This window comes from Tupaia chinensis, unplaced genomic scaffold (genome assembly GCF_000334495.1).
Source record: "Tupaia chinensis unplaced genomic scaffold, TupChi_1.0 Scaffold148234_1, whole genome shotgun sequence".
In the NCBI taxonomy this organism is placed as follows: Eukaryota; Metazoa; Chordata; class Mammalia; order Scandentia; family Tupaiidae; genus Tupaia; species Tupaia belangeri.
This window is the reverse complement of record NW_006208084.1, coordinates 3,821,665-3,846,148: the sequence shown is the minus strand read 5'-3', so window position 1 is coordinate 3,846,148 and position 24,484 is coordinate 3,821,665. Positions and strand designations below refer to the sequence as shown.

Below are 24,484 nucleotides of genomic sequence, written 5' to 3'. Positions count from 1 at the left end.
ACTGGAGGGGGCCCACAAAGGTTTGCCCTCCAGGGAGATGACAGCATTGCCTCCCAGCTTCTCTGCCAGGTTGTGGTGGTCCTTGACCTCCTCTTGGCAGTTTGCCTGTAATTCATGCTTGATCCCTGTCAGTTTCTTCTTGATGGTATCCCTGGAGCTGGCATAGAACATTCTGCTCTTAGGGGGAGCCCAGAAGATGAACACCAGGTCTTCCCCTTGCTCTCTTTGGTCTCACAGGTCACATCATAGCGGACATAGCGGCAGTCTTTATCTGGCAGCATCGTTTTTTTTGAGAGGTTTTTGCCGCTCGCCAAACAGATAGAGACAGACAGAAAGCGAGAAATCACCCCCCAGGGGGGATGGCCACACCGCAATCCCTTCTCCATTCTCCTCTTGGAATCCTGGGCACGCACACACACGCACCCAGTATGAGTTTAAGCCACCGGGTCCGGGACTCGAACTGCGGTCGGCTACGTGGGAGTCCAGCGACATAGCCATTACGCTAACTGCTGGTCCCATATCTGGCAGCATCTTGACGAAGGTGGCATAGAGGTTGTCGACAGTCCGGCCCACATCACCTGCCAGGATCTCCTTGGCTTCCTCCAGGATGATGTTCTTGTCCTCACTCAGGCAGAAGAGTACTGCCTTCTTGCGCTTCTTCACCTCCTCTGGTGTTGATGACTTGCGCACCTTCATGTCGTTGAACACCTTGATGACGCTATCAGACAGCCACACCAGAGGCCGAGTATGGATGCCACGTGCTCCTCCTGAACGCGTGGGCTCCATGAAATGATGCAACGCCGCGGTTGAGGCGCGCTCCCGTGCACCCCGACCCCTTCCCCACGGCTCATAACAGGGCGAGTGCATCAGCCAGATGGGGGAAAGGAAGAGAGTCCAGGGGGCGAACGAGCGACGTCCGAGCCGGCTCGCCAAGGGGAAAATTTTTCATTAGAAGAAAACATTCTGACAATCCAAAATTACTTACCTGTGTGTATCTTGAGGTGGGTCCGGAGGTTGCTGGGATCACTAAAGGCTTTGCTACAGAAGTCACACTTGTGGGGCTTCATACCCATGTGACCCATGAAGTGGACATGAAGTTTGGAAGGAGAGATAAAAGCCTGGGGGCACATCGAGCACTTCCACTTCCTTTCTTTGCTGTGGTTTGGTCCGTGGCTGCTGCTGTGGCCCTGGCTAGGAAGATGGTTATGGATGTGGCTGGTCAGATGGGCTTTGAACTCTGAATAGGAACTGCACTCCTTGCCACAGTTACAGAGGTGCACATCTGGGTGTTCAGGAACACCTTTAAAAAGAAATTACTCAATGTCTCCTGATACTTTGTCTTAAAACTTGCTCTTAATATTAGTAGCCAACTTGCCCCCTTCCTGTAAAACCATCTTGTTCAATGCTCTATTTCCAGAATCTAAAATAGTGTACCAGGTGCATAAAAGCACTTAGTAAAACAAGATTACAAGGCTTCTTTCCTAAGCAAAATATTTACATTCTATAACACATAACTCTTAAACATCACTTGTCATGATACAGTGCAGAGAAAGCCTATGCAGGTTAAATCAAATCAGGGACTCTGTTTTATGAACTTAAATCTGAATAGTGCTAGCTCACAAAAGTAGCCTTAAAGGCCCAGCATTTGGTGAAGTCAGCAGCATACTGAGCTGCAGTGCTGAGGCCACATGGCTGACCACAGGGCTCAGGTCCGTGGTTTGGTTGACCTTAAAGACACCTGGTATGGCCCAGACCTGCCCAAGATCTTAACAGGCTGGAGAACTGGGGCAAGTGGTTTGCAGCACGATAAAACCCTACTGAGGTTGTCTGTCTCTGTTTCTCCCTCTCATTCAAGAGCACACACGTAGGTCTCTATCATGAACAAAAACTAAATAAAAAATAAAATATACTCTTAGGAACTTGAAAGCCCAAATCAAAGGTATAGCATCAAAGATCATTTCTTATGAATACTGTTTGGTAACATTCAGGTTGTCATGAACTTTGCAGATTTTAAGACCTCAAACACTGGGGTACTAGTCTGTTCCGTATTTACAAAGATATGTGGCTTGCTCAGCTGACATGTAAATCATCACCACAACTTTACTCTTGGTCCTTGACATTTTGACTGTGCTAGAGGCACAATGAACAAATCTTACATTAACTTACCAATCTGCTGAGCATAATCCCGGCTGTAATAAAAAAGCAGTTCGTTTTCAGGAGGGATATCTTGTGAGGTGCAGAAATATATTTTTCCATCGTGGGGATAAGCCACCAAATTCTGCTCTTCCCGGTTCCTAAATCACCACATATAATAGACCAAGTTTATTAATTTTGAACTTTATACTAAACATATCATATACTCGATAGCAAAACCATACATGAAAACTGAGAACTAATTTCTCTGAATAATTATCCATCTATTAGGAGAGACTTGAAGAGAAACACAATTCTTACTCTAGTTTATCGATTGATTAACAACCACTACAGTCAGAAACACTAGAGTCTACGGGACCAGCAGTTAGCATAATGGCTATGTTGCTGGACTCCCATGCAGTCAACCGCGGTTCGAGTCCTGGACCCAGTGGCTTAAACTCACACTGGGCACGTGTGCATGTGTGCCCAAGATCCCGAGAGAATGGAGGACAAGGGATTGTGGCATGGCCATCCCCCCCTAGGGGGTGATTTCTCGCTTTCTATCTCTCTGTCTCTCTGGCGGGCACACACGCCCTATAGCAAAAACCTCTCCAAAAAAAAAGGAAACACTAGAGTCTGTTACTTGAGGCAAAGAGTAATAACATGTAGTCTTAAAAAACAATATAACAGGGACCAAGATAACATAATTGTTACATCACTGTACTCCCACACAATCGACCATGGTTTGAATCTCAAACTCAGCAGCTTAAAACTCACACTGGACACATGTGTGCCCAAAATCTCAGAGAATGGAGAAGTGACTGTGGCACTGCCATCCCCCAAGGAGGTGATTTTTTGCCTTCTGTCTCTCTCCATCTCTCTGATGCGTGCATGTGCTCTATAAGCAAAAATCTCTTAAAAAAATTTAAAAAAGACATACAGGTAGCTAGTTGAACAAGAATTAACTCCAGTAGCAGCCTGAGGAGGCTAACAGCGAATATAAAGAGAAGATAACCACTTGCAAATTCAATAGTGACTATATTGTTCTCGTCATTAAAAAGGGGTGGGCAGATAGCGTGGTGGTTCGTTGTTGAACTACCACACAGCTGAGTATGGTTTGAGTCCTGGACCCCAGTGGGCATGTATGCATGTTTACCCAAAGATCCCAGGAGAAAAATGAAGGAGAAGCGACTGTGATGTGACTATCCCCCCTGGGGGAGGTGATTTTTCATTTTCCCTCTGTCTCTCTCTGGTGAATGCACATGCCCTATGGCAAAAACCTCTAAAAATATGTTGTTAAATAAATAAATAAAAATAAAAAGGACAGCTTTGTGTGTTTTGATTTATAATCGCCATTAGTCAACCACTACTGGAAAGAAGTCTTAGGCTTTAAGTATATCCAGGTATCAATGTGGATTTTTCAGCTCTTCCCAATCTTGTGCAAAGCTCCCTACTGAAAAACAGCTGAATGATACTTATTTCTCCCACTCAAGGCTACTGTTACCTGGCTTTGCGCACAAACATCATCCAATTACATTCATTTTCATCAGTTGCAATGATGCAGAATTCTAGGACACCATTGTGGTATATCTGCAATGGAAAACACCTTGTCAAATGAACTGACAGTGACAAAGTACTACAACAGATCTCGGCCGGCGACCGTGTATTCGCTTAAGTGCAGTAGGTACACGCTTTCCTGGTCAGGGTGAAAATGGCAGCCCTTCCCACATGGCTGTCATTTCAGTAGTCCCACTGTTCCCAGCAAGACTCAAGAGCCCTCAGACACCTGCAGTTAGTACTAAGTGTACAGAATGACTTTGTCCTTACTCACTTTTATGCTGGAAAAGGAAAAGGTTTCCTCATCTATCTGTCTTCATCAGTTACAGGCATCACAGGCACTAAACGACCGACTGTCCATTAAAGGCAGAGAATCGGCCCTTCTCATTTTTCCAACTGGACCTAGCACTCTGAGCTCCATTTTGAACACCATAATTGAAGTCCCCAATGACAACTGCAACTTACCTTTACAATTACCACGAGACCCACTTCCCTCACGTCATTTGCAAGCATCATTCTCAAGTCAGAATAGCTGTTTATGTCAAAACCGTGCATTTCTACTCTGTCTCTTTAGGGCTGAGGCACTGGACTCCCACATGGCCGGCCATGGTTCGAGTCCTAGACCTGGAGGCTTGCTTTCTCACTTTCTCTCTGTCTCTGATCAAATTAAAATAAATGAATAAATAAATATAATTAAATAAATCTTTTTTAAAAAGCTAAAAAAAATAAACAACAAAAAAACACAACCCAGAGAAATAATCTTAATCTTCTAATATCTTAGAACTTGTTTCTTCAGCTGAGTATTGCGGAATGTTTTAGCTGATTATAAAATAAGGCTTTCATCATACAAACTCCATGGCCTCAGGTACCAGAAATAATTAAAATGCATAAAATGATTGAAATCAATTATCTCACAACATAGGGACTAAAACCATTTATTCTCAATTTTCAACAATACTCTAATATAAAATATTTTGCTATATATTACTAAGTTGGCTATCAAGAACAGAATGGGGGCTGGCAGGTGGCATGGTGGTTGAGGGTGCTAGACTCCCACATGGCCAACTGCGGTCCAAGTCCTGGACCTGGCACCTTGCTTCTCAGTCTCTCTCTCTTTCTCTGTGTCCCTCTGTGTTAAAATTAAAATAAGTAAATAAAGTTAAATAAAATAATTCTTTAAAAAAATAGAATGAATATAATATTAAACAAATGACAGGAGAATGGTACTGTATCAGTCCTGGCTAATTGAACTTCGTATCACTGGTAACTATCTTAGTATAACAAACAGCCAAAAGTCGCGAAAGTCTCACCGACACTGACCTTCCAGGTATGGTTAACTGCCTTCTCTGTCCATTCTGCTACTTCCAGGGAGTGACTCTGCGGGCCAATTAGAGGCCCAAAGCAAGTCCGCACAGGGATGGTCTCTGCAGTCCACACACCTATCAGTAGAAGGACACCAACTACACAATCGATTTAAACGACTAGTAATAAAGAAGAGACAGATGCTTAACCCATGCAAAGAATCTTCTTTTCAATGAACCTAAAAACTACGGCTATGCCCGCTCTCTTGAGGACAGGCAGGCCCTAAGGTCCTAGCCTACACATGTGTAAGATACGGTGAGCAGAGTAAATGGGGAAACACATAGAGAGAAGCAGTGTCAGAAATCCTGGAATACAAGAAACCGACCAATGTTCCTCCTCATAAATCACTTTGGAGTTACACATAAAGAGAAATAAAAATACTACTCTATTACCAAAATAGAAAGCAAGAAAACCAACCTTCTAAATTCTTTTCTCCCTAAACCACTGCTCTCTATGATCTAAGCTGCTTAGTCTCTTTGAAAGGACGCATGGCCGCGCTGCAGCTGAAAGAGTGAGACACCTAATTTCCCGTTTTCAAAGAAAAGGGACAGCACCTCAGAAGCCATGTTAAACTCTAAGTAGGCAAGTAGCCGCTGGTAGGCTACACTCCTTATCCCTTTTCCTAAAGAGCGTCAGGCAATCTACAAATATTTTATTTAAATACTAGGAGACTTAAAAATTTCATGGAAAAAAGGAATTAAAATATGAGTTTATTTTGGTGCAAAAAAATTCCTGAAACCCATGCAGTTCTCCATAATGCACATCTGTGAACTTTCTGAAGACCTCTCATACCTTTTGTGCCATGAGGTTATCAGTGGTGAATTGCCTATGCTTCCATAAAAGAAACTAAGTTCGTTTTTTTTTTTTAAGAGAGATTTTTGGTATAGGGCATGTGCACTTTCTGGAGACAGGAACAGAAAGCGAGAAATCACTTGGGATGATTGCGTGGGCGTTTGGAATCCCAGCACTGACATTTCTAGCCTTATGTAACTCTGGGCAAATTACTTCCTTCCTTCTTCAGGGTGTCAAGGTCTCATGACTCCAGGGGGTGGAGGACCACGCCATGACTCCTTCATCATTCTCCTCTCGGAATCTTGGGCATGCACACACACACCTAGCATGTGTTTTTTCTTTTTTTTGAGAGGTTTTTTTGTCATAGGGCGTGTGTGCTCGCCAGACAGACAGACAGAGAAAGAGAGAGAGAGAAAGCGAGAAATCACCCCCCAGGGGGGATGGCCATGCCGCAATCCCTTCTCCTCCATTCTCCTCTTGGGATCTTGGGCACGCACGCACACGCGCCCGGTGTGAGTTTTAAGCCACCGGGTGTGGGACTCGAACCACAGTCGACTACGTGGGAGTCCAGCGACATAGCCATTATGCTAACTGCTGGTCCCCCAAGCATGTTTTAAGCCACCGGGTCCGGGATGTGAACTGCGGTCGACTACATGGGGGTCCAGTGACATAACCATTACGCCATCTGCTGGTCCCAAGATGCTAAGTTTTAAAGAGAATACTGTTAGGATAATTGTTAGGGGATGAGACAGCTAAGTGTAAAAGACAAGTCTTCAAAGACTCAGGCCAGGCTTCTTTCCTCTACTCAATTCTGATTCTAAGAAACGGAAAGCCGTCCTGCCAATACATTTTTCTCTCTGATTTATTGTTACCACCACCAAATGACAAATATTTCCTAAAAGCATGAATCTTGGGTCATAGACTGACTTTTGGTCACCAAATAATCACTAAATCATACACTCACACTTTCACAACTCCACTCTACAAAGGAAGAAGAGACTTAACGGAGTTTCATGGTTCCAAGGCTCTTACCAACTTCTGCTCCCACAATTGACTGGCGGAGAACAAGCTGCTTTGGCAGAGAGAGCCTCGCTCTGCTCTCTATCGGAGTGTCAGGAACAAAGGTCACCGGTCCATGATCAGGGCAGTCAGAGGGATAGGCTCGGTCACAGAGAGTGCACCCTGTGGACAGCAAATAGGAGAGGCACAAATGGGCTTATTCTGTTCAGCCAGGTGAGACTGCCACCTGGATTTTTATTTCAGTGTTAACTACTAAAACAACCAGAAAGAAACAAAGTTCCAGTAGAAATACTCTGCTCAAAGAACCACTTTCTTACAATACAGACATACACCTCTACCTCCCTACAGACTTCAATAAGATGAGTTTTCCTTTCGGGACGAAAGGGAAAGTTGCCCACTCAGTGCACGAGAAAGATGGATCAAAATACGGCACTGTACTACCTCAGCAGCCAAGCACAGCACCTACATTAAGTAGCTGATATGTAACATTTCAGATATGGTGCCCCCAGGCCAAAAGATTCCAATCCTGAATTTTAAGAGGAAATTGAATTAAAATGCTATTAATCACAGAGACATTACAAGATAATGGAGTCCAAAACAGTTATATTATTGTACTCTTTTGCTTCACTTCTCCTCTCGGGATCTTGGGCATGCACGCACGCACACACGCCCGGCGTGAGTTTAAGCCACTGGGTCCAGGACTTGAACCACGGTCAACTACATGGGAGTCCAGCGACATAGCCATTACGCTAACTGCTGGTCCCCCTTTTTTTTATTTGGTCATTCATTTATTTTAATTTGACCAGATACACACACACAAACACACACACAAAGTGAGAAAGCAAGCCACCAGGTCCAGAACTCGAACAGTGGTCAGTCATGTGGGAGTGTCCAGTGCCTGACACATTTTCTTTTTTTAAGGTTTCTGACATAGGGCATATGCACTCACCAGAAAAAGAGCGAGAGAGACAGTGAGAGGAAAGGTGAAAATCATCCCCCAGGGGGGATGGCCATGCTACAATCCCTCCTTCTTCTGGGATTTTAGGCATACACACACACGACCACTGTGATTTTCAAGCCACCAGGTCCAGGATTTGAACCACAGTTAGCCATGTGGGAGTGCAGTGCCTTAACCATGACACCAATTGCTGGCCCCACAATGACACATTCTAAGGAAAAGGAAAATCTACAAGTTGCCCTTTTGGAGAGCAGCTAGAAACATATTCTTGCAGATGTATTGCTTAGCTCTCTGAATACCTTATTGCCCATAGGGACTTTCTTTTTGCATTTTCAGAGCAGTGCATTCATATATTGTCCTCTGTTCTTATCACTTTCACTTTTACAAGCTTGTGAGTGCCCTCTATAAATCTTCTTTTGGTCTAATCTTTACACTTTCTTTTCTCTCTGTTAAAGAATAGTATTCATGAAATTATTAGTGACTGAGTTCAAATTTTCCCAATTCATAAGACTCTTAAAATACATAATCTTTAGGGGACAAGCAGTTGGTGTAATGGCTGTGTCACTGGACTCCCATGCAGTCAACCGTGGTTCAAGTCCCAGACCCAGTGGCTTAAAACTCACACTGGGCACGTGTGCGTGTGTGCCCAAGATTCCAAGAGGAGAATGAAGGAGAAGGGACTGCAGCATGGCCATCCCCGCTGGAGGGTGATTTCTGTCTGTCTGTCTCTGTCTTTCTGGCAAATGCACATACCCTATAGCAAAAACCTCCCCCCCCCCAAAAAAAAAGTGCTATCTCTTTGTAGACAGTTCTGTACTCAGCTTCTAGCAGAGGTTAGCACAGGGTACTCACACTTCCGCATGAATGATACCAATAATGTTATTATTTTCATGCTGCTTTTTTGTTATTGCTCAATAAAAAATAACTCCTACATGCCAAACTATGGTCATTTATATGAATTTTGAACATGCAATAAATCTGCATTTATATCTACCTATGTTTTTCCATATGGTTATAAAAGTAAAGGTGATCTAATACATTTGTTTGTTTTGTGCTGAAAAAGTACAGGACACAGGCTGGTAAGTGGTGTGGTGGTTAAGGGCATTGGACTCCCACATGGTTGACCACAGTTCAAGTCCCAGACCTGGTGGCTTGATTTCTCACTTTCCTTCCCTTTCTCTCTCTCATTCTGTCCTTCTCTGGTCAAACAAAAATAAATAAAGATAAATAAAATTCTTAAGAGAAGAAAGAAAAAGGGCATGTCACAGAACAGCATTTACTTAAGTTCACTTCTATTACCCTATATTTGTGAAACTTTAAATATTACTGGGCTAGGGACAGCAGGTGGTATGGTTGTTAAGGTCCTGAACTCCCATGTGGCTGACCATGGTTCAAGTCCCAGACTTGGTGGTGGTGTTTCTCCCTCTGTCTCTCTCTGGTGAGCACACATAACTATAGCAAATTAAAAATAATTATAATTGGGGCTGGCAAGTGGCATGGTGGTTAAGAGCACTGAAATTCCACATGGCCAACTCAAGTTTTGAGTCCTGGATCTAGTGGTTTGCTTTCTTACTTTCTCTCTCTCTCACTCACTCTATCCCTCTCTGGTCAAATTAAAAAATAATAATAATAATAAAATTTAATAATTCTTTAAAAAGTAATTATAATAAATAATTATTGAGCTATAAGTTTTATCCATAAATTACAGAAGTAACTACTTTGTATCTCCTTTTTCAGGAGGATGCTGTAAGGACCAACAAAATACATATCATTTAGCTTACTTACACAAAAGACACCATACTGATATCAAGGACAATAAAAAGACAAATTTTAAAAAGAAAAATTCCAATCTAGTTACTTTTTTAAGTGTCAGGTTACTAATCATTCAAATGTTCATGGGTCAGAACACTTGAGCGTAGACATAGCCTCTGTACTCTCTGCCCACAACTGACACAGCTGTGACACAGCAGCCACAACTGCAACGCCTCTAGGGGCAGGTCTAGTTACCTTCTACACCCCCCTCTGTGGCTACGCTTATTAGGCACGATGACCCTTTTTACCAATATTTCCACGAGAGAAAGGCTAAAGCACACTCACAAATTGTAAACAAGGTTGCCATGTTTTCCTTGTTTGAATTGGAGTCTTCCATTTGCAGTGAAGGTGGTACAAAAGAAAGACTGTCTGAAGATACATCTACATGGCCTGTTCCCATAGCAACCTCCTGAGTGATAGAGGAGACAGCCACTGGTTCTAGACTGAGACCAACTTCATGCAGGGAAACAGACTCTAAGGAAGCGAGGTTGTGTGAGGTAGAGAGTGCCACGCTTACAGAGTTGGTGCTCATGGCCACAGTGTGGATGGAGTCATTGAGGGCACTGTCCGACATCCCGTTGACCCGACTAGTGATGTGGTCTGTCTCCATGACCACAGGGAGCTCCAGGCCATTCCCATGAATGGGTATCACACCACCATGTCCTACAGTGTCTGCTGCAAGGTTGTTGCTCACAGAATCCACGGACAAAGGTTCATGACTTCTGGAGCCATTTGCGATTTGTGAATGATCACCTGCCACACCATCCATTGTAAGTTCCTCTGCCATTCCATCAGTAGAGATTGGGCTGGTGACCCTAGAAACGTTCTCCATAGTGATTGCTGGGTCCAAGGCCACTTCATGGCCATCACTGGGATGAAGACTTTGGGCACCATGTGTGTTCACAGACCGAGAGTCTATTGAAACAATGCCTGGTTCTAATCCAACATTTCCATTGGACTGGTAGGGATCTAGTGCTGAAGGGTTATTGGCGATAGATAATGCTGTATTACCATCAACATTTATAGAGTTGGGGTGGATGTACTGAGGAGGTGGTCTGTCAGCTAAATAAGATAAAATGCCTAAGAGAAAGAGAAAGATGAAATATCAGAGACTTTTTAGTGCAGTGTTAAATATAAAGAATTAAAAATGCTAAAAGCTGTTTTCCTTACAAATATAATGAAGTTAAAATAATCTCCCTTAATGTAATCAACCCATACACTTTTATGAAGCAACAGATATAAATTATTTTTTTCTGTGTAACTCAGAAATCTTAAAAAACGATTTCTCTGAAAATTAGTTATTTAAGGGACCAGCAGTTAGTGTAATGGCTATGTCGCTGGACTCCCACGTAGTCGACCGCAGTTCGAGTCCCAGACCCGGTGGCTTAAACTCACGCCGGGCGCGTGTGCGTGCGTGCCCAAGATCCCGAGAGGAGAATGGAGGAGAAGGGATTGCGGCGTGGCCATACCCCCTGGGGGGTGATTTCCTGCTTTCTGTCTCTCTGTCTCTCTCTGTCTATCTGGCGAGAGCACACACCCTATAGCAAAAACCTCTCAAAAAAAAAAAAAATTAGTTATTTAAAAACTGTCTCTAATATTTATGGTTGCAGGACCAGCAGATGGCATAATGGTTAGAATGCTGGACTCCCACACAGTTGAATACAGTTCAAGTCTCAAACCGGGCGGCTTCAACCTCATACCAGGCACACATGTGTGCATGCCCAAGATCCCAAGAGGAGAATGGAGAAGGGATTGTGGCATGGCCATGCCCCCAAGGGGTGATTTCTGGCTCTCTGTCTCTGTCTCTGTCTCTGGGGCAAGTCCATGCTCCCTATAGCAAAAATCTCTTTAAAAAAAAAAAATGGTTCCAATTCCTGAGTCATATGATGCTAAAATTTGCTGTACAAGAATTAAAGATAAAATTATTTAGAATCAGGTCATCTATGTTAAAAAAGACAACTAAATATGATGAAGTTTTTCTTACTGAATTATAACACATTAAATTTTAATCAAGACATATTACTAGCTTAACTAAAACAAAGTTTAGCAATCATGCTTGCTGGGATCTGGTAAAATGGTATCTGCTACACAACCAGTGGAGTGTAAATTACTAACATTTTTTAATAAGAATTATTTTAGGGGTCGGCAGGTGGCGTGGTGGTTAAGGGCGCTGGACTCCCACATGGCCAACCACGGTTTGAATCCCGGACCTGGTGGCTTGCTTTCTCACTTTCTCTCTCTTACTCTGTCCCATTCTGGTCAGATTAAAATAAGTAAATAAATGGATAAATAAAGTTAAATAAAAATAATTATTTTTAAAAAAGAAAAATAATTACAAAAAAGAAAAAGAATTATTTTATTTAAATTTGTCTGCCTGTCTGTCTGTCTATCTATCTATCTATTTGCTTATCTATCTAAATTTGACCAGAGTGAAAGAGAGAGAAAGTGAGAAAGCAAGCTGCCAGGTCTGGGACTCAAACTATGGTCAGCCATGTGAAGTCCAGCACCCTTAGCAACCATGCACCTGCTGGCCCCATAACTACTTTTTTTTTTCTTAAGAGATTTTTGCTATAGGGTACGTGCACTCACCAGAAAGACAAGAGAGAGAGAGGAAGAGAAAGAAAGTGAGAAATCATCAACCAGAGAGGATGGCTATGCCATAATCCTTTCTCCTCCAGCCTCCTCTGAAGATTTTGGGCAAACATGCACACGCACCCGGTTTGAGTTTGAAACCACTGGGTTTGGGACATAAATCACAGTCAACCATGTGGGAGTCCGGCGACATAACTGTTATGCCATCTGATAGTCCCATTAACTTCTTTGTAAAGCAAACATATTAAGAACCTCAAAATGTTCATACTCTCTTGCACAAGAGATTTCACTTATGGTAATCTTCCCTAAATACATTTGTAAGTACTAGACACAAAGATATTCATAAGAGGCTTTAATTACAATGGCAATGAAAACTAGAAAAAGCAAACTGTACAACAATAAAGTTCAACATAATAAGCCACGCAAGAGTCATCTAGTAGAAAGTAATACATCAACAGGAATAATTATAGGCTGGCCCTGTCGTGCAACAGTTAAGCATTGTACACAGGGACCAGAATACATGGCTGACCAAGGTATGAATCCTGGCCCCAGCAGCTTGAAACACATGCCAGGTGAGTGTCTGTGAGTGCCCAGGATCCTGACAAGATGAATAAATGGAGGAAAAAGGACTGTGATGTGATCATGTCCCATTCAGCTGGGTGCTTTCTCTCTGGCAAGCACATGTGCCCTCCAGCAATTAAAAGAAAGGAAGAAAGGAAACTGGGAGAGAAAAGTAAGTACAGAAACCATGTAACAGCCAGAGAAAATAACTATGTGAAAGCAGAGAAAAACATTAAGTGGACAATGGTAAAGAAGCTATGAAAGTGCGGTCTTGGGGCTGGCGGGTGATGTGGTGATGAAGGCACTGGACTCCCGCATGGCTGACCACATTACAAGTCCCAGAGAGCTTGCTTTCTCACTGTCTCTCTCTCTGGTCAAATTAAAAAGTAATAATAATAAATAAAGTTAAATAAAGTAATTCTTTTGAAAAAAAGTATGGTCTTAATTATTAAAAACAGTAAAAACCTAACCTATGTACCGGGCTGGCAGATGGTGTGGTAGTTAAGGGCAGTAGATTCCCACATGGCTGACCACGGTTCAAGTCTCAGACCTGATGGCTTGCTTTCTCAGGTTCTCTCTCTCTCTGTTCCTCTCTAGTCAAATTAAAATACATATAAAGTTAAATAAAATAATTCTTTTAAAAATTATTTTTAAAAATTTATTTAATTCCATTTGTTGTTATTATTATTTTTTTTTTGAGAAGTTTTTGCTATAAGGCACGTGCACTCGCCAGACAGACAGAGAGAGACAAAGATATAGAAAGCGAAAAATCATCCCCGGGGGGGATGCTGCAATCCCTTCTCCTCGAACCGCAGTCAGCTACATGGGAGGTTCAGCAACATAGCCATTAACGCTAACTGCTGGTCCCAGTATTTTTTAATTTGACCATAGAGAAGGTGAAAGGGAAAGGGAGAAAGCAAGCTGCCAGGTCTGGGATTCAAACCATGGTTGACTACGTGGGAATCCAGTGCCTTTAACAACCATGCCATCCACTGGTCCCTAAATATTATTAAAAAAACAAAACAAAAAAAAAAAAACAACTCTATGTATCAAGATAAAAAAGAAAACAAGGTACACCAAGACCAGCAGATGTCATAATGGCCATGTCGCTAGGCTCCCACATAGTGGACCACAGTGTGAGTTCCAGACTTAGTGGCTTAAAACTCATGCCAAGTAAGTGTGCGTGTACCTACAAAACCTGAAAGGAGAATGCAGAAGGGATTACAGTGTGGACACCCTCCCTGGGGGGTGATTTCTCATTTTCTGTCTCTGTCTCTCTGGCAAGTGAGACAAAAATAAAATAAAATAAACTTTTAAATAAATAAAGAAAGTACACCAAAAAGTTGGATGACAGGACGGAGTGGTTCCCCTCCCACTTCATTTGCTGAATTTTCTGAAATGAGTATGTAATACTTTTATAACAGAATGAAAATGCAGTCTGCATTATAAACAGTGACACTGGTTTTTTTTTCCTGTGTAGGTCTGGCAGAATGGCTCCTACAAAGAGGGTGGCAAAAAGAAGGGCCACTCTGCCACCAATGAGGTGGTGACCTGAGAATACAAAATCAACACTCACAAGCACATCTACGATATGGGCTTCAAGAAATGTGCCCCTTGGGCACTCAGAGACCTGTAAATTTACCATGAAGGAGATGCGGACTCCAGATGTGCACACTGATACCAGGCTCAACAAAGCTGTCTAGGCCAAAGGAATAAGGAACGGCCCGTACCGTATCTGTGTGTGGTTGTCCAGAAAACTAATGAGGATGAAGATTCACCCAACAAGCTCTATACCCTGGTGACCTGTGTACCTGTTACTAGTTTCAAAAATCTACCGACAATCAACGTGAATGAGAACTAACTGCTGAATATCAAATAAAGTTATAAAACCACACGCACCAAAAAAAGACATTGAAGCAGGACACAAAATTGCTAAATATTTTACTTGCAGAATGAGAGACACTAAACCAAGATGCTCTAAAAAAGGAGAAAAATTGTGGGACCAGCAGGTGGTGTAATGGCTATGTCGCTGAACTCCCATGTAGTTGACCATGGTTCGAGTCCCAGACCTGTGGCTTAAACTCACGCCGGGTGCGTGTGCGTGCATGCCCAAGATCCCAAGAGGAGAGTGGAGGAGAAGGGACTGCAGTGTGGCCATCCCCACTGGGGGGTGATTTCTCACTTTCTGTCTCTCTGTCTCTGTCTTTCTGGCAAGCACATGTGCCCTATAGCAAAAACCACTACCAAAAAAAGGGGAGAAAAATTGTTTACATACAATGAAGAAATTTAGCTTAGTCAAACTGCTGTGTTATATGATCCAAGATGGATGGAAAGAACATAAATATATAAACAAAATTGTTTTTGCCTACGATTATCTACTGCTGGTAAGTATCATTCAGATCTTCAAGAGGGCAGAGCTGGCTGTTCTTTTCTAACATCCCAAATGACGATACACTTACCAGGTAGAATGGTTCTGAAGTAACTGCTCTCCAGGTGAGGGTAAGGGGGTGGAGGTAGGGTGTAGTTTCTCTCAGGCAACCCACACATCACCCCACGATCCCCAATACCCATTGGGAGCATCAAAGACAAAGCAGAAGGCAGAGAGCTCAGGGACGGACCCAGGTTTGGAATTGCGACTGGTAGGCCTACAGAAATAGAAAACTGTTTTTATTTTCAAGTAAAAGAAAATACAAGTAAGTTCTCAGTTCTATTAAAACAACTGGTAAACTCTTGGGAAAATTATTGTATATGAGCAAAAATCTCATCAAATATATTTTTCCACTCCATATAGTACTGTGCAAACATCCATAAATACGTATAAACAAAGTAGCCATAGTCCTAAAGCTAGTTCTCAAGCTAGTTTTAAAATGCCAAGTTGGATATGCTGGGTGCCTGTGCGTGTGGGCCCACAATCCTGATGAGATAGAAAAATGGAGAAGAAAATCATGACACGACCATACCTCATTTCTCTCTCATACGCTTTCTCTGGCAATTAAAAAAAAAAAAAAAAAAAAAAAAGCCAAGCTAGGGTTAAGGGAGCTGGAATCCACATGACCAACTGCAGTTCAAAGCCTGGCCCTGTGGGGCTGGTAGGTGGCATGGTGGTTAAAGGCACTAGATTCCCACATGGGTGACTATGGTTCAAGTCCCAGACCTGATGGTTTGTTTTCACACTTTGAGGTCAAATTAAAAAAATAACAATGAATGCAATTAAAAAAAAAAAAAAATCCTGGCCCTTGTGGCTTGAAAAACACAAGGCATATGTGCATGTGCCCAAGATCCTAAAAGGATTGAGAAATGGAGAAGGAACTTCAGCATGACCACACCCCATTGGGGAGTTCGTTTTCTCCCTCTCTGTCTCTCTCTCTAATAGCATACACCCTTTCGCTATTCAAAGATAAGTAAAATAATGAGACATCACATAGCGTAATGGTTACGCCACTGGACTCCCACGTAGTCAACCGTAGTTCAAGTCTCAGACCCAGCAGCTTAAAACTCATGCTGGGTGCGTGTGCTGTGTGCCCAAGATCCCAGGAGGAGAATGGAGAAGAAGGTACTACAGTGTGGCCATCCCCCCTGGAGGGGTGATTTCTCTCACTTTCTGTCTCTCTCTCTCTGCAAGTGCATGCGTCCTATAGCAAAAAAATCTCTAAAAAAAAAAAAAAAAAAAAAAAAAGTAAAATAAAATGCCAATTTGATCCTGCAATTATCTGTATTGCTTTTAACTGTAATTTTAAAATTAAAATCCTAGTTTAAGGGGCTGGCAGGTGGCGTGGTAGTTAAGGGTGCTGAACTCCCACATGGCTGACCACGGTTTGAGTCCTGGACCTGGCGGCTTGCTTTCTCACTTTCTCTTTCTCTGTTGTCAAATTAATATAAATAAATTAAGTGAAAGTGAAATAAAACAAAATAATTCTTTAAAAAACAAAATCCTAGCTTAAATATAATTTTTTTTGGAGAGGTTTTAGCTATAGGATGCGTGCGCTTACCAGAAAGACAGAGAGAGATAGACAGAAAGCGAGAAATCACCCCCGGGGGGAGATGGCCAAGCTGCAATCCCTTCTCCTCCATTTTCCTCTCGGGATCTTGGGCATACACGCACACACGCCCAGTGTGAGTTTAAGCCACCAGATCCAGGACTTGATCTGCGGTCGACTACATGGAAGTCCAGCAACATAGCCATTACGCCAACTGCTGGTCCCAGTTTAAATATAATTTAAGAAAATGAATTACATACATAATTTAAGAAAATGAATTATATACAGAAAAAAAAAAAAAAACAGGAAAAAACCTAACAGTGTGTTCACAAGAGTGGTCTCTGAGTAGTAACACTATGGATTGTTTTTTAAGAGATGTTTGCTATAGGGTGTATGTGCTCACCAGAGACAGAGAGAGAGACAGAGAGAGAGAGAGAGAAAGTGAGAAATCACCCTCCAGGGCTAGGATGGTAAAGCCACAATCCCTCCTCTTCCCTTGTCCTCTTAGGGTCTTGACACACACATACACATATTTTTTTTTTAAAGAATTATTTATTTTTAATTTTATTTATTCATTTACTTATTTTATTTTGACCAGAGAAACAGAGAGAGAGAGAGAAAGTGAGAAAGCAAGCCACCAGGTCCAGGACTTGAACCATGGTCAGCCATGTGGGAATGTCCAGCACTTTAACCACCACGCCACCTGCTGGTCCCAGCCCTCCCCATATTTTTTAAGCTGCCAGGTCTGGAACTCAAACCATGTGGTTGGCCATGTGGAATCCAGCCACCTTAACTACCACACTACCTGGCTGGCCCCAGAAGAAATCAACTTTTAAAAAAATGGGTTAACAACTAATATATTTTTAAAACTTTCCTTTTTTTATTTTTTTGAGAGATTTTTGCTATAGGGTACGTGTGTTGGCCAGAGAGACAGAAAGCAAGAAATCACTACCCGGGGATGGTCATACCACAATCCCTCCTTCTCCATTCTTCTCTCAGGAATTTGGGCACACATGTACATGCACCCAGCATGAGTTTTAAGCCACTGGGTCTGGGACTGGAACTGTGTCGACTACGTGGGAGTCCAGTGATGTAAACATTATGCCATCTGCTGGCCCCCAAAATTTCCTTTTGAAGACACTTAAAGGAATGTGGAGAGACTCCAGATTAAGTGAATCTCACTTCACTGCTTTATTTTAATAATTAAGGAGGTAATTCTCTATAGAGAAGTATTTAAACAACTACAGATTTATTTAAAATATTTCTAAACATTAACTTTTATTTTGATAAAGTCTAATACATTATGTCGGGACAAGCAGGTGGCATGGTGGTTAAGGTGCTGGACACTCCCACATGGCCAACCACAGTTTGAGTCCCGGGCCTGGTGGCTTGCTTTCTCACTTTCCCTCTCTCTCGCTTTCTGTGTCTCTCTCTGGCCAAATTAAAATAAATGAATGAGTAAATAAAAATTAAATAATTATTTAAAAAAAAAAAAAACTAATACATTATGTTATAAATCCTTAAGGACCATTATCTTACCACTGTTAAGAATCAATAGCAGGGACCAGCAGATGACATAATGGCTACGTTGCTGGACTCCCATGTAGTCGACCACGGTCCAAGTCCCAGACCTGGTAGCTTAAACTCATGCCAGGCACATGTGCGTGCGTGCCTAAGAGAATGGAGAAGAAGGGACTGCAGCGTGGCCACCCCCCTTGGGGATTGCTTTCTTGCTTTCAGCTGCTCTGTCTATCTCTTTTTGGCGAGTGCATGCACCCTGTAGTAAAATCTTCCCCCCACCAAAAAAAAAAAAAGAATCACTAGCTTGGGGCCGGCAAGTGGCACAGTGGTTATGGCCCTGTACACCCACATGGCCAACCACGATTTGAGTCCCAGACCTGGTGGCTTGCTTTCTCACTTTCCTTTTCTCTCCATCTCTGGTAAATTAAAAAATATATAAATAACAGTGGCCAGCAAATGGCGTGGTGGTTAAGGGCGCTGGACTCTCACATGGCCAACTGCGGTTTGAGTCTCGGATCTGGCGGCTTGCTTTCTCACTCTCCTCCTCGCTGTCCCTTTCTGGTTAAATCAAAAAAATAAACAAATAAGTAAGGGGCCAACAGGTGGTGTGGTGGTTAAGAGCACTGGACTCACGAATGGCCAACTGTGGTCCAAGTCCTGGACCTGGCAGCTTGCTTTCTCACTGCCACCCCTCTCTCTCACTCTGTCCTTCTCTGGTCAAATAAAAATTAACGGGAACCAGCAGTTAGCGTAATGGCTATGTCGCTGGACTCCCATGTAGTCGACCGCGGTTCGCGTCTCGGACCCAGTGGCTTAAAACTCACGCCGGGCGCGTGTGTGTGCGTGCCCAAGATCCTGAGAGGAAAATGGAGGAGAAGGGATTGCGGCGTGACATCCCCCCGGGGGGTGATTTCTCGCTTTCTGTCTCTATGTCTCTCTCTGTCTGTCTGGTGAGCGCACGCGCCCTATAGCAAAAACCTCTCCAAAAAAAAGAGAGAAAATAAAAATTAACAAATAAAAATAAAGTTCAATAAAATAACCCTTTTAAAAAAAAAGTAAAGTTAAATAAAATAATTCTTTTTAAAAAAAATTCTTTTAAAAAAATCAACAGCTTACTCATTTGTTTTTCATTTCAATAGAAAAAGAAACTAGCCAGCACCTCTCATAGTTTTAAAAAGATCATGACAGTGGGCCAGCCTGTGGTGTGATGGTTAAGGCAGCCAGATCCCACATAGCTGCCCACATGGTTCGAGTCCTGGACCAGGAAGCTTTAGAAACACACCAGGCATATGTGTGCCCAAGATTCTAAAAGGAAGAAGAAAAGAAAGAGGAATTACAACCATTTCCTATGGGGGAGTTTTATCCCTCACATCCCAAGCATATGTACACTCTGGCAAAAAAAAATAGTTTTGTAGGGTTTTTTTAAGAGATTTTTTTGCTATAGGGTGCATTGCTCACCAGAGAGATAGAAAGTGAGAAATCACTCCCTAAGAAGGATGGCTCCCTTCTCCTCTGTTCTCTCATGATTTTGGGCACGCACACACACACATGCACCTGGCATGAGCTTAAGTCGCCAGGTCTGGGACTTAAACCGCATAGTCAACTATGTGGGAGTCCAGCGACATAATGTCATTATGTCATCTCTTGGTCCCAAAAACCAGTTTTTTATTTTTTTGGAGAGGTTTTCGCTATAGGGCGCGTGTGCTCGCTAGACAGAGACATAAAGACAGAAAGCGAGAAATCACCCCCCAGGGGGGATGTCCACGCCGCAATCCCTTCTCCTCCATTTTCCTCTCAGGATCTTGGGCACGCACACACACACATGCACCTGGCATGAGCTTAAGTCGCCAGGTCTGGGACTTAAACCGCATAGTCAACTATGTGGGAGTCCAGCGACATAGCTATTACACTAACTGCTGGTTCCCAGCCAAAAATCAGTTTTTCAAAAGTTAAAAAGAGAGAGACAATGAGGGGGAAAATGAGCTTTTCCTATATAATTTCTCTAAATACTGAGGTTCATGGAGAGTTCCATGCAATAGCTCCATCCCCGGTACCTCTTTCTACATAATTCGAGAACTGGTACATCTGCAGCTGTCACTCAGTTCCAAACCCAGGAAAAAGAAAGCCTAATTCCCCATGCTTCCTGGGAATTAGCGTCCGTTTAAACTGATTCTCTTCTGTTAACTCAGGAACAGGGTGCCCAGATGTGAACTAGATGTATGGGTAACTGTAAATAAATGGCAAGTCAAAGGTAGCTCTGCACAAAATGCTACCAAGCCAAAGAGAACCATCAGAAAAAATGCTATTCCTACGCACTGGAACTCTGGTACTCTATAAACACATTTTCTCCCATCAGGCTGCCACATATGGGACAACCACTAAGGCCTGCCTGGCTTCCCTCTTGGGTTGTAACAGCTCTTGCCTCCTCTAGGCTCCACTGAAACCAAAAACACAGGTAAGTGTTAAACACAGTGGCTTAGGGACCAGCAGGTGGCGTGGTGGTTAAGGTGCTGGACACTCCCACATGGCCAATGGCGGTTCAAATACTGGACCTGGTGGTTTGCTTTCTCACTTTCCCTCTCTCTGTGTGTGTGTCTCTCTCTGGTCAAATTAAAATAAATGAATGAATAAATAAAATTAAATAAATAATTATTTTAAAAAAAGAAAATGCAGTGGCTCTCCCTTCCCACTCACCTGGGGCAGAAATGGCACTGTGGGTGGAGGGAGGATGGTCACGCCGCAATCCCTTCTCCTCCATTCTCCTCTCAGGATCTTAGGCACGCACGCACACGCGCCTGGCGTGAGCTTTAAGCCACAGGGTCCGGGACGTGAACCGTGGTTGACTACGTGGGAGTCCAGCGACATAGCCATTACACTAACTGCTGGTTCCCTATAGCAAATTTTTTAAAAGTAATTTTTTTTAATTAGGTGCATAGGCTCAATAGTAAATCTAGAATGTCAGTAAATTTGAGGATAGATTAATAAAAATCATCCAATCTGAACAAGAAAGAAAAAAAATTTAAAAAGATAAATGGCACTTTAGATATGTTAGTGACAATGTAACAAGGCCTAACTTTGGAGTTATATAGTTCTCAGAAGATCAGGAGAAAAAGTATGATGTAGAAAAATTTTGTAGAAATCATCTCAAATTGGTAGACACAAATTGAGAGTCAAGATGCTCAGCAAACGCAAACCAGGAAAACTCAAAAGATACATATCCTGGCACATTGCTGAAAAATCACCCAAAATGCTGAAAACTAAAGACAAGAAAAACTTGAAAACAGAGAAGAAAAATGACACTTGTCATATAGAACTATTCAAAGTATACTGATTTCTGGGGACCAGCAGGTGGCATGGTGGTTAAGGCTCTGGACACTCCTACATGGCCGACTGCAGTTCAAATACTGGACCTGGTGGTTTGCTTTCTCACTTTCCCTCTCTCTGTGTGTGTGTCTCTCTCTGGTCAAATTAAAATAAATGAATGAATAAATAAAATTAAATAAATAATTATTTTAAAAAAAGAAAATGCAGTGGCTCTCCCTTCCCACTCACCTGGGGCAGAAATGGCACTGTGGGTGGGGGAGGCAGACAACCCCAGGTGGCTTCCTGAGACTGGCAAGGCATTGCTCACGGAGGATGAAGTCAGCTGCTCCATCCCCACAGGGCTCAAGTTCATTTCATTCATCCTAGGAAAGAGCATGCACAGCTGGTTATGCAAAAAATTACATCAGTGTCTCCATTAAGATACTCAGGAACCTGAAACAGCAGGGCCAAGCAACAGGATTTGACAAACTATTCCTTTTTTCCTCTTTTTAAAGGTTTTTGCCACAGGGCACGTGTGTTACTCACCTGAGAGAGAGTGTGTGAGGGAAAGTGAGAAATCACGCCCTGTGGAGATGGCCACACGACAAACCTTTCTCCTCCACACTCTTCCTGGGCTTTTGGGGACACATACACACGTGCCTGGAGTGATTTTCAAGCCATGCGACCAGGACTTGAACCATTGTCAGCCATGTAAGAATCCAACCCAGTAACCATTATACCACCTGCTGGTCCCTTCATTTTTATGCCCACAACCCTCTGAGATAACTAATGTCAGATTCTTTCTACTGATAAAGAAAGTGAGATACAGAGATGTTACTTAACTCAACTCAGTGTCGAATAGCAAAAACAGGATTTGAATTCAGGTGGCTTTGTGCATACCACCTAAAGTAAACGCAAAGGCTGCAGTCCTCAGTGTAGCAGGCAGGCAATGACAGTGTGCATTTTTAAGTCACCAAGGATGTCCTTTCATGTTATCTATTTCTTCAATTAGCTTATTACCTCAAACCAGTAGTTTTCTAAACAGTTTGTTTAAACCTACTCAAAGAACTTCCACTAATCCTTTCTATCAGACTTAAAGCAATAATGGGTCTTATTCAGATTATCAATGGTATGAAAAAACATTTTATTTCCTCCTAGATCAACATTTCTTTAAATTTCTATATCAGGGGACCAGTAGTTAGCATAATGGCTATGTTGCTGGACTCCCCTGTAGTCGACCGTGGTTCGAGTCCTGGACCCCACGGCTTAAACTCACGCAGGGTGCGTGTGCGTGTGTATCCAAGATCTTGAGAGGAGAATGGAGGAGAAGGGATTGCGACATGGCCATCCCCCATGGGGGGTGATTTCTCGCTTTCTGTCTCTCTCTTTCTGGTGAGCGCACGCGTGCCCTATAGCAAAAACCTCTCAAAAAAAAAAAAATTCTGTATCAGTCAGTATTTTTTTTTTAAAAAAAGATTTTTGCTACAAGGCATGTGTGCTTGTCAGAGAGACAGAAAGCGAGAAATCACCCCCCATGGGGGATGGCCATGTCGCAATCCCTTCTCCTCCATTCTCCTCTCAAGATCTTGGATACACACGCACACGCACCCTGCGGTGAGAAAGCAAGCCACCAGGTCTGGGAATTGAACCACACAGTCAGTTGTGTGGAATCCAGTGCCTTAATCACCATGCCACCTGCTGACACCTAAAATGTTTTTCAATACATCAAATTTTATTTGATCTACTGAATGTTTTTCACAGGCTGAAGAATCTATGAATCATTTTGTTCTTTTTTATTTGTACATTTTTGAATTTTTAAAATTTTATTACACCAGAGGGTGCACAAATGAGACAAAAAGAGGAGAAAAACACTCCCCAACAGGGCCTGGTTACACCACAATCCTTTCTTCAATTCTCCATCCAACAGGATCCTGAATATAAGCACATCCAGTGTATAAGCCACTGTGACAAAGATTCAAATCCTGCTCGGCCAATTTCCTCTGCAGTGTTTAACTACTGCACTACCAGGCCAAACTTAGCAATTACATTTTCTATGCAATCCATCATCCACTGCTATTAAAAATGTCTTACTGGGCCAGCCAGTGGTGGTGACTAAAGCAGCTGGATTCCACATGGCCAAAGGCACAGCCTTGAGTCCCAAACATTATGGCTTGAAAAACATGCCAGGCATGTGCCAAAAATCCCAAAAAGAGGAATGGAGGAAGAGGTGAAGAGGAGGAACTGTGGCATGGCCATCCCCCACAGAGGCTGCTTTCTCACTTTCCCTCTCTCTCTACTCTCAACTGGCAAGTGTGCATGCCTTCTAGAAAATAAAAAAAGCGTTAGAAGCAAGCTGCAGTGGCATATAGGTATTGCCATAGCTCAAGAAGCTGGAAGTTCTGAGGTTCAGTTCTCCAGTCAACATGAACACACTGGGCATGGCTGAGTCAGTAATCCTAGCTAACTGGGCAGCTATGGCAGGAAGACTGAGAAATGGCAAATCTATCCAAACACCCTGTCTCTCTTTCTCCTCCCATACCCACACAGGAAAAGTCTTAGGAGTAATACTGGGATGGGGTCTGCAGGTGGTGTGGTGGTTAAGGGCACTGGACTTCCACATGGCCGATCACAGTTCGAATCCCGTACCAGGCGCCTTGCTTTCTCTTGCTCTCTGTCCCTCTATGGTCAAACTGAAATAAACAGGGGCCAGCAGATGGCATGACAGTTGAGGGTGCTGGACTCTAACGTGGCCAACTGCAGTCTGAGTACCAGACTCGGCGCCTTGCTTTCTCACTTTCTCTCCTTTTCCCTTTCTCTCTCACTCTATCACTCTCTGGTCAAATTAACAAAAAAATAAATAAAGTAAAATAAAATAATTATTTAAAAAAAAATAAAA

The 24,484-nt window shown here is 42.8% G+C and overlaps 1 protein-coding gene and 1 non-coding gene across 5 annotated transcripts in view; both read right to left on the bottom strand.

The window, feature by feature from the left end:
• Window positions 1-24,484, bottom strand: part of PRDM4 (PR/SET domain 4) — a 36,109-nt gene that overhangs the window by 4,920 nt on the left and 6,705 nt on the right. For 3 of the 4 annotated variants that reach the window (XM_006170344.3, XM_006170343.3, XM_014584948.2), the window contains exons 2-9: window positions 21,838-21,971; window positions 15,247-15,432; window positions 9,920-10,714; window positions 6,877-7,026; window positions 5,011-5,129; window positions 3,638-3,723; window positions 2,167-2,294; window positions 986-1,300 (exon numbers count right to left, since the gene is read on the bottom strand). In XM_006170344.3, coding sequence (XP_006170406.1) covers window positions 986-1,300; window positions 2,167-2,294; window positions 3,638-3,723; window positions 5,011-5,129; window positions 6,877-7,026; window positions 9,920-10,714; window positions 15,247-15,432; window positions 21,838-21,971 — 1,913 coding nt within the window. Of the gene's footprint in view, window positions 1-985; window positions 1,301-2,166; window positions 2,295-3,637; window positions 3,724-5,010; window positions 5,130-6,876; window positions 7,027-9,919; window positions 10,715-15,246; window positions 15,433-20,979; window positions 21,001-21,837; window positions 21,972-24,484 lie in introns of those variants that run through there. The other variant, XM_014584949.1, reaches the window with a different exon arrangement.
• LOC114006478 (small nucleolar RNA SNORA17) lies at window positions 9,688-9,820 on the bottom strand. The gene has a single exon (XR_003548188.1). It is a non-coding gene; the product is annotated as a small nucleolar RNA SNORA17 (small nucleolar RNA).